The sequence below is a fragment of the Penaeus japonicus genome, unplaced genomic scaffold, assembly GCF_977035675.1.
Source record: "Penaeus japonicus unplaced genomic scaffold, GWHDUDI00000001_assembly GWHDUDI00000020, whole genome shotgun sequence".
Lineage (NCBI taxonomy): Eukaryota > Metazoa > Arthropoda > Malacostraca > Decapoda > Penaeidae > Penaeus > Penaeus japonicus.
The window spans coordinates 29008926-29018925 of record NW_028234422.1 but is presented as its reverse complement, the minus strand read 5'-3'; the positions used below and the strand labels follow the sequence as shown (position 1 = coordinate 29018925).

The window sequence follows — 10000 nt, the reverse complement described above, 5'->3', positions numbered from 1 at the left end:
GGGTGAGTAAGTTCTCCTCTGTGTTCTATAGTGATCGTGTGATAATGCCAGCAATTTAAAATCGTAAAATTGATTCTAAATGATCACAAAAGGATTATTGTTAGGGAGATTTTAAGATCTGAACCAACCAATTTGTTTATAAAAGATTGATTATGTACATAGGAATGTCGATTTTATATTTCTACTTCCCTGTCCTCCAGAATGCTGTTCTGTATTGATATACAAGTTCATGATGAAATGCCTTGCCATCTATTCATCTTGATGTTGTGTTACAGTATGTCTTGAACCTAGCAATCTACAATTTATTTTTTTTATATGTAAAAAGTCTAAAATTTAGCTGTCACTGGATATGAAGATCATGAATAAAGTTTAGTAACCTTAATTAGCATTATTCTTCCCCACATTTGATTTATTTCTCCTTCCTGATTATCTTTCTCCTCTTCTTATCCTGCCTTGTGATCAACTTCCTTTTATTATCCATGTTCCTCTTCCTGCTTTGCTTATACATATTTTTTCCCCCTCTTCTTCTTCCTTCCTTGCCTGCTTATATTTTTCTCCACCTCTTCTCCCTTTTCCTCCCTCCCTCTCTCCCTTCCTCCCTCCCTCCCTCCCTCTCTCCCTCTCTCCCTCTCTCCTCATCTCTCACTCCCTCCCTCTTCTCCCTCCCTCCTTTTGATCTTTTCCTAGCTCATCTTCCTCCTCTTCTCTGTCCTTGTAATCTTTGCCATTTTCTTATTCTAATGTCTTCCTCTTCCTCTTTTTCATCATTCAACATCTCATTTGTTTCTTTCTCCCTTTACCCTTAGTCATACATAAATTATGAGTGCACGAGCTATCAGTCTAAATCTCTCGTAAGCGCTGTGGGAAAGAGACAACTATTTGGCATTACGAATGGTGTGTTTTCAGCACCATTGAGTGTTTAAGGATTTGTAGCATTTAATTTGGGGATTTTAATAGCAGTGCCTCCATTCTGTACTAAGCATAAACATCGGGAGGACATCATGATATACAAAACTGTTTTTGGAATAAATTGATTTTTACTGTCTGTAATGTATCTAGAGGAATATTACTTCTTCAAATCACGTACAACAATTTAGGACTCAATCCAATATCTTTTACCCAAATAAGAGAAGAACTGCCCTTTCTAAGATGTCTCCCACATATATGAAAGGTTCCTCAATCTATGTACATTTTAGGTCCCCTTTTGACGCAAATGATTGTACCAATATAGCAATTCTAAGTAGTAGAGTGTCGCAGGGTGTGGTTTCCTTGGATATTTTGCCTGGGCTCGCAGACAGCTGTACAGCACACCAAGCAACACTGGCCAAGTCTCAAGCAATGGTTCCGCAGCTTCGTCCACGTCCTGACCTCAAACCAGCGCTTGACCTCCGAGACTGTGACCCAGCTCAGGGCGGTCAGATAGACCCTCTTGAATGTGCCATGATCCTTAAGGAAGCAAAACATAATAGAAAGAAGATGAAGGCAATTTCCTGTGACATGAATCTTTGCTTCGAGACAGAGCACATTAACAGTTGTTTTCCTGTTCGTGTTGAATCCGCTCCGGTTGATGCTTGCGTTCCATGGCACTTGAGGGAGAGAGTGACACATGGAGGTATCCCTGTTCATTATATGCAGAGAAGCAAAATACACTTGATTTATGTAAATGAATATCTGGGGCCAGGCAAGGTACCCTCCCTTTTGCTGTGCTGGCAGAGGCATCCCCTCGCAGAACAGTGTCCCGCCGAGCCCGCAATGCCCACCATTGTGCCAATCTTCCACTACGATTGCTGGAATCTGAAGGAGGACCAAATCAATCCGACGGCCGACTGCTCCGACCACTCCAAATGGCTAGACTCTAAGGTATTGCGCCATCAACACCACCTCTGCATTTTCACCCCAGTTCACCTCCTTTGCTATGGCCACCTGCTCCGTCATCCCTCTATAGCTCTGCATATTACATACACTGTGGATACGAACTACTGCCTCTGCTATGTCTCATGTGATTTGTTTCCTTGCTGATGATCTTAGCCGGGCTGCTTCTCACTCTGTAAAAGGTTGCACACTGGCGGGATAACGCGGCAAACTGCATCGAGTCTTTAGTCTGTGAAACCTAGCTTGCTCTCCATGAAAAAGAGAGAGGCAAATGTCATTTGAGGAGAAGTAGGATCGAGCTTGACTTTTTTTTTCTTTTTAGTGAAAAAATATCTCCAGTAAATGTCTGAAGTCTAATCGGACACAGGCATGAGTGCGGATGTTACAATTTGTATATCATGGAAGGGTATACAGGTAAATAGTACTATGGCTGTGGCAGTGATCTTCTATGCATGCATAGTAAATTATCATTCCTTCTGTTTTTGTAAGGAGAATAGCCAGATTTTTTTTTTAGGCTCTAATAGTAATTCATACCTATCATGTCGAATTTTTGGGTGGAAACTTTTTGATCCTTGTGATGTTATATCTTTTGTAAGAATTGGTATTCCATACTTGGTACTGATATTCTAATCTTGGAATCACTATTGTTCTCCATATTGATAGTGGTTGTCTGGATTCTGTTTTAAAATTCCTTATCTTCATCATCTCTCATAAATTTTCCTTTGATTCCCTGCACTGTGTGGTGACTGAAACTCATGTCATTACACATAAACAGGTCTTTCACAGCTGTTTTCCCTTTAATCCTTCTACTCCTTCAATAGACTTATATTTTCCTTACTTGCCCAATTATAAATGATTTGTAGGTCCTCTTAAGTTAATTCTCAACATTAAATAAAGTTAATGACGTACATACCCTTGTATTGTCTGCAAGTGATATTACTCTTGTCCCCAGTCATGATTATGGCAAAGTACTGATGCTTGTGGTACTCCACTTTGAACATTTGATTCACTAGGGAAAAATACATAAATTAATATTTTTTGTTTGGGATTTCTTAGAAAACTGTGACGCCTTCCTCCTACATTTCCATGGATTCCGAGCTCTTTCATTATGTGGAGTAAAATGAGAAAGAGCTTGCGGAAAGCTTTTGTGAAATCTAGGTGTAGTACGTCAACTTCTCATTTCTTTTAGTAGGCATTCACAGTGGTTCAGATTTAGACAAGATCTTCCCTTACGGAAGCCATGCTGTCCTGGGTTCATTTTGATTTCCTCCTCTAGAAAATTTTGGAGCCAGCAAATTTACTTAGACAGGAATACATTACCTACGAGAGCTACCTACTTCATTGATTTTCTGCTCTTATAACCTTCTTTCTTCATCTCCATTTCAAGAAGTAGGCATGTCAGTTGGAGATATTCACATGCCAAGGGTATATCCAACACTTCCTCCCTATTTTGTGCAGCCCTCTTACCTGTCTGTCCCCCAACACTTAATTAATGCTAAGCTCTTTCTGCCAGCTGGCATGTGTACTGTTGTAGGCCTTATGATTCTTTAAAGTTGCTTTTTCTTCCTCTCCATTTTTTTTTTTTTTTTCTTTTTTTTCTTTTTTTTACGTTCAGTGTTGATTGTCGATCTTTATTTATTATTTGTTTGTTTATTTAGATTTATTTTTTATAGAAGTATGTGTATGTATATATGTATTCCTGTGTGTATTTTAAAGTTTTCAAAAATGATGGTAAAACAGAATGTTCATTTTTCAACTTGTATCCCATGCAACTCAATAAACATCTGAAGGCAAGATCTCAGTTGTCTTGTTAAGGAAGCCATATTCTTGCAGCATCTTTAGTACACTAATTGCAGCAAAATCTGTACCTTAATTGTGTTTTTTCTTGTTTGGAAAGAAAAAAATACACCGGTGCAGTGTTGCAATGGACCAGCACTCAGTTATAGAGCTCTTTTATTCCTTTCTGTTTACTGTGACATCAAGTAATTCTCTTGAAACACTGGTGTATGATGTTGCTTATATTGTATCATATTAGGAACCTGTTCTCTTTCCTGTTGCTTGATCCTGCAATGCACTAGATGCTGTGGCAAGCCTGGTCAACCTCCCAGTTTGGTCCGAGGATATTTCTATTCTTTATTTGTGAATTCCGTTTTCTCCTTTAAGGTTATAGGACTACCGACTCAATTTTTATATATATTAATAAGCCTAAAGTCATGTTTTTGTTGCATCATATTCAAAGCCGTCTTGCAATACACGGAGGAAATGGATTTTTGATCTTCCAGGAAGTCTATATTTACCATGCCTTGTGAGTCACAAAATCTGTTGCCATGATTGTTGCACTGTCTATCTGCTGTGCATTTAGTTGGTTCATTTGCACCCTGTAGAAAGAAACCACTGCTGTCATTATTTTTTACTTTTAGATTCAAATTGAGAAATATGTTTCATCACAGGTCACTATACTTGCAAGAAATTGTACTGAGCAGGTGCTTCACTGGTTCAAAGTTTGTGTTGATAAATTGGCTCTTGTCACCACCTGATCAGGAAGAAACAATTTTGGGATCCACCAGGCAGAAAGATTGCTATATTTCAACCTGTTTTTGCAATTTTAGGCATTGACCCCTCTGAAGTATTCAGAAATGTTCCTTGGTAATAACATGGACTTCCGTACTTGTGTAACTTTTCATCAATGAATCGTATTGACAGCCTGCCTTCACTAAAGGCATCTACGGCTTCTTCCTACCCAGAGGTGTAACAGGCAGTCCATTTTTAACGGCATTCTTCTTTGGAGCTTCCTCTCCATAATTTTTCTTTTTAGTTTTAATGACGGGGATCTCCCTTTTCCTCCACCCTAGGTTCTCAAGAAAGTTAGTGTTAGCCTTCATTTCAAATTGATGTCGTTAGATGGACTTCTGAAATACTTTTGTTAAACATGCATGGAAAGGAATTCAGTTTTACATTGAAATTTATGATCGCACATATCTTATTTGAAGGAAGTTTTGCAGTTTTTGTCTTATGATGACTTTCAGCAAACTTTTCTGAAGGTCCCTCATGTATATGTATAGTGTAAGATTAACATGTTGCATTAAGGTGGTGATAACAAACTCATTGTTATGTCTTCTCAGTGCATTCCCCATTGCTGGCTTGCCTCTCACACTGCCGCATGTAATAAAGCTTCTTTGCCTTTGATTCCTGTCGTTCAGTAGCCAGATCCCTCACCAGAAGACAGATACTGTTATTCTCCAAAATTTGCCTATTCGTTTAACACATTCATTAGAAAATTCAGAAAGAAAATATGATTATATGTCCTTATTACAATCAGTTGGATTAAAGTTCATGCTTTCTTTCCAGATAATTAAAACTGGAGACACCGAAATAAGGTAAGTTTGCTGCTTGAAGTGACTTTTTACACATATGTATGTATTGGAACACACTCTTTCCTTGGGTGAGTGAATGCGTTAGTGAGAGTGAGTGAATATACAGTTGGGCAATACAAAACAGGAAGCATATATACAAATTTCCAAAAGAAATTAGGTGGAAGATGAGGTCACATTGTGAAATTATTCTACAAATGTGTAAGATATTTGATGCAACAAAGAACAAAGATATAACCAATAGAATAATCACATGAAGTAATGAGGCCTGGAACAAAAAGAACATCAAATGCATAGGAATTGTGAAAGAATTATGGATATCACTGATTTAAATGAGAGGTTTCTTTTTATAAATAATCTGGGTAAATTCCTGAGCTGAATGTTAACAGGGATAATCAGTTTATAAGGATACAAAATGTGCATCAAAATTTTGTCTAAAATTGTAATGTTAGAGTTGGCAGTTGAAAAATGATAAGCTAATGCTTTCAATTAGAAAGGTTTGGGTTTGATTTTTTTCAAGAGGACAGGTAGGAAGAAAAGGGTACAAGGAAGGCAGGAGGAGAAGATGTAGGGAAATTTTAAGGTCGAGTGACAGATCTGGTACACTGAAAGATGTAGACAAGGATAATGACAGAAAGCAAACACAGAACAGTAATAACGTAACATAACGTAATAAATGGGTTAACGAGGAAGATCATTTTTCTTTTGATATCTGAATAGATTCATTCTTTTTATTTATTTTTATGTATTTGTATTATTTACTGAGAGATAGGAGAGATGAGAGAGAGAAAGAGAGATAATAAGATTGAGATATTAAGATAGAGATAGAGGGATGAAAATATGTTGAAAATAAAGTAGACAGATAGAGATAGAGATAAGTAGACAGAGAGAATGAGAGTGTGAGTGAGAGTGAGTGTTCACACAAACGCACTCTCAAACACACACAATTACAACAAGGAGGAGTTGTAAATTTGGGAAAGTAAACAAAGTCTTTGTTTCATGTAATTTCTAGAGTGAACAGGAAGAAATATGTTTGAAAGAGCTTTTCTTAAGGTCCTCTTGATTGGACATTGACACTTGAACAAGCATTGCTTCCCTTCCAGATATGGGGACACCATCGACGATAAGGGCGTCCCTGCAAAAAATTATATTGTTTTCGATCCTCCTCATTTAGATTTTAAAGAGCAGTGAGTATCATTACCTATTTAGTACGTGTGTTTTTATATGAAATGTGATGTAGAGATGAAGGAATTAGATATTCGTCATCTTTATATTTCCTTTGATGGAAATTTGCTCTCATTCCCTTATCTTGATTCCTTTTTTTTTATCTTCCTTCTTTTTAATAAATATTTCCTCCTACTTCTTTTTTTTTAATAAAATTCTGTGAATGCTTTGCCCCGCAGTCCAACAGGGATGCCCCTAATGAGGAAAGTGGTCGTGCAGAACAGCAGTCCCGATAACAGTGTACAGCTACACTCTTTATCGGGGAACACGCTCCACTTTCATTGTACTTTTTTCCAAGATAAGGTCAGTGGCGTAACGGATTCTTGATGTTTGTTTATATTGCGGAGTGTCGTGGTATAAGATCTATTTATTTTTAATTCATGTCTTTTGAGTTCATTGTTTCATGTTTGGATTTATGTGAAGTGATTAGAGTAATAGAGCAACATTGACACTTCAGTTATTTATCAACCAGAACAACATGACTGATCATGGTTATCCTTACCGTCTGGCACGCGTTTACCTGATCTCTTTTCCTCTCCAGGTGGTGTTACCGGGCGGGAACACGTCATTTGATGTCGTGTTCCTCGGCCGGGAAGAAGGTCTCATAGAGAACACCATCTTTATACACACTTCCATAGGCACCTATAAATATGGGGTAAGGTTTCGATCATTAGTATGTGTAGTACTTGGGTTCATGATGAAAGTTTTTTTTTTTTCCATGTGGTCATTGGCTTGAGAGAATAGCCAATTTCAGATCCAAAGGAGTTCTGTTATGTTATTCACTATTTTAGGGTTAAAGTATTGGTGTGAAGTGATAACAGTATAATTAGAAATGATAATAGTGAAGATAAGCTTAATGTGATATGGCATTTCTTAGTGTGCAGCATTGTCTGACTGGTGGTAGAATGCGCAAATTAGGATATTGTTACCATTCCAAGAACATTTCTCATTTTTAGAATAAACTCAAGTGGAAATAAAGAAAATTAAAGAAAACAACAACTGAGTTATGCTAACTCTTTTGAGACTAGTCATGTCTTAAAATGTTCAGCCTGGCCTAAGCATCTTAAGATATGTGTGTATTTTCTATGATTTTATAGACTTAAGGTGTGATATAACTCCATATATGATAGGTTAGCAAAGTGATACTAATTAGCATTTGGTATGACGCCCTAGTCACACACATGTGAGAACAAATAGCCTACTTACAACAAAAGAAAAAAAACGCAGTATAAAAGTAATCCGTAAAAAGTGCCCATCACAGAAGGGTTAAAGGAGTTCAGTTTGTACAAGACACTGAGTTTTGTGTCCCATTCCAGGTGCGGGCAGTGGGCACAGGGAATCCCTACAGGCTGAGGCCCTTGGTAGGGGTGCGCATGCCTCTCAATTCTTCGTACTCTCCTCTAATTCAGTTGCACAACCCACATCCACATGCTCTACAGGTGAGGCCTCTCCCACGTCGGCATCTTCTTGTGCTTGATATATTGTTTATGGTATATTTTTTGTAATATGGGAATTATGTTTATGATAGTTCATGGTATTGTCATCATTACTAGATATAATAACAGTTTGGTATTGATGTAGTGGATTGTTTCATAGCACTGGATGCTTCATTTTATTTTATTTTTGCTGTACAATAACGACAAGATCATTTGATAAATGTTCTGTTATTGTGCTGTAAATATTTAATTGAAAGAATGGCGAGATATAATCACATGTATACATTTCTTGGAAATAATATGAAGAAACAGATAATTTTTAAAAAGTTCAATACACATGCATTTGTTCTTTCTTTTACCTCAGATCACAGAAATGTACAGTACAGGAGGAGATCTCCACTTGGAACTACTATCAGGTAGTCAGGAGGGGCAGAAAAATGTGTGGAACATTCCACCCTACCACACACGCCCTCTTATGAAGGCAAACTTTGTTGCTCGCAGAGAGAATAACCATACTGCTTATGTCAGGTATGGTTTGCATGTATACTTTTTATTCTGTTTGAATTTTTCCTTATTAGTATGTGAAAGTGCACTTACCCACTATGGTTTGTCCACTAACCCTGAAGAGACACAATTGAAAGTAAATCTACGTTGCTTTGTTTTTTGTGAAAAGGTTTGGTAAGATAATATAGATTAATCAAATGATTGATAGGTAGAACTTATAACACATTTTTTCACAATCTTCAATAATCACACGTAAAAGAGAGTTAGTTATAAAGTGAGTAGCCTAAAGAGAAAGCCCTTTTAAGTCTCTTAAGATTTACTGCTCTGGGAATAAATATCAAAGGCTAAGGATGTTGGTTGTTCTTGTATATGTCATAGTGTTGCTGAAAAAGGCTTCGTGAAGCCGTTATTTCTCCATGAGTTGTACAAAAACTAATAACTTTTGGATTGTGTTGCCTGAAGGATTGACTTTGTATGACAAAAAAAAGAATAATAATAATAATAAAATAAGAAGAAAGGAGAGACAGCTAATGTTATGTTTGTTAGTGCTTATGTGTCCTTAATATTACTTTAGTGTATAGAAGAGTTTTCCTAATAGCTTGAAATGACATGCCAGTATTATATTTGAGAGTCCATTTTCTTTGAATGTTAGATTGAGAAATAATGGTTAATTTTTTTAACAATTTTATCTCATTAAAAATTATTGATTTCTATCTTTAGTGTCATATCATCATACCTATTATCTATCTATCTATATATCTATCTATATATTTATTTATTTATTTATTTTTATTTTATTTTATTTATTTATTTTTTTATTTTATTTTTTTTTTTGAGGTCTTGTAAAGATCTCAGTGAAGAGAACTAGTCGAGTGTTAATTTAGAAGGAAATGTAGAATGCAAAGAGCTGGAAGGAATGAAAATATATGATTATCAGAAATAATTAAAAAAATAACAGATCAGTTAAGTGACGAGACACATAGAAGTAGTTACATTTGAACATCATCTAATGTGCATTTTTTAACTCTGTTTTTTGAGGGTGAAGATTTTAGACCCTGCAAAGAATTCTCAACCAAGAATCACTTCCTTATCTGATCTACCGTGAACCAACTTTTTTTCCCCCTCTCCCCTACCCCCTAGAATCGTAACCAGCGAGACAGATAGCGACTACCTGGTGGTTCCGGTTGAAGTGGAGGTGTCTAGTCAGCCTGGGCTCTTTTGCCCTCAGGATGGCCTCCACTTTGGCCTGCGCACCCCACACGATCCGCCTGCCACCCTCCCGCTACACCTACTTAATTCGGCCCACAAGCACATACACATTCAAGTAAGGCCTTTGGGGTTTGGGAGCCTGTTGTTTTTTTAATGTTCTTTTGGTGCTTTTCTGTTGTCAGTATTGTTATTGATGCCAGAAATAGATATGAATAACATAGAGCATTTAAGAAAATTACAGATTAACTAATTAGTAAGCATCTAAGATTATTATTTCCTCTTCTATCCACACTATTTCTTGCATTTCTCTTGTTCATGTGCATCGACCTTTCAGAATGTGATAACAACTCCAGTGAATGATGCAATATCAATTGACTTCAAGCC

The 10000-nt window shown here is 36.9% G+C and overlaps 1 protein-coding gene across 9 annotated transcripts in view; it reads left to right on the top strand.

Annotated features, from left to right (window-relative positions):
* Positions 1–10000, top strand: part of Tmem131 (Transmembrane protein 131) — a 129552-nt gene that overhangs the window by 98481 nt on the left and 21071 nt on the right. For 6 of the 9 annotated variants that reach the window (XM_086548286.1, XM_086548284.1, XM_086548285.1 and 3 more), the window contains 9 exons: positions 1258–1860; positions 5221–5249; positions 6347–6430; positions 6647–6770; positions 7009–7122; positions 7784–7906; positions 8268–8431; positions 9548–9731; positions 9951–10000. The exon at positions 9951–10000 is cut by the window's right edge and continues 59 nt beyond it. In XM_086548286.1, coding sequence (XP_086404412.1) covers positions 1258–1860; positions 5221–5249; positions 6347–6430; positions 6647–6770; positions 7009–7122; positions 7784–7906; positions 8268–8431; positions 9548–9731; positions 9951–10000 — 1475 coding nt within the window. The remainder of the gene's footprint in view (positions 1–1257; positions 1861–5220; positions 5250–6346; positions 6431–6646; positions 6771–7008; positions 7123–7783; positions 7907–8267; positions 8432–9547; positions 9732–9950) is intronic. The other 3 variants (XM_086548289.1, XM_086548287.1, XM_086548288.1) reach the window with 1 other exon arrangement.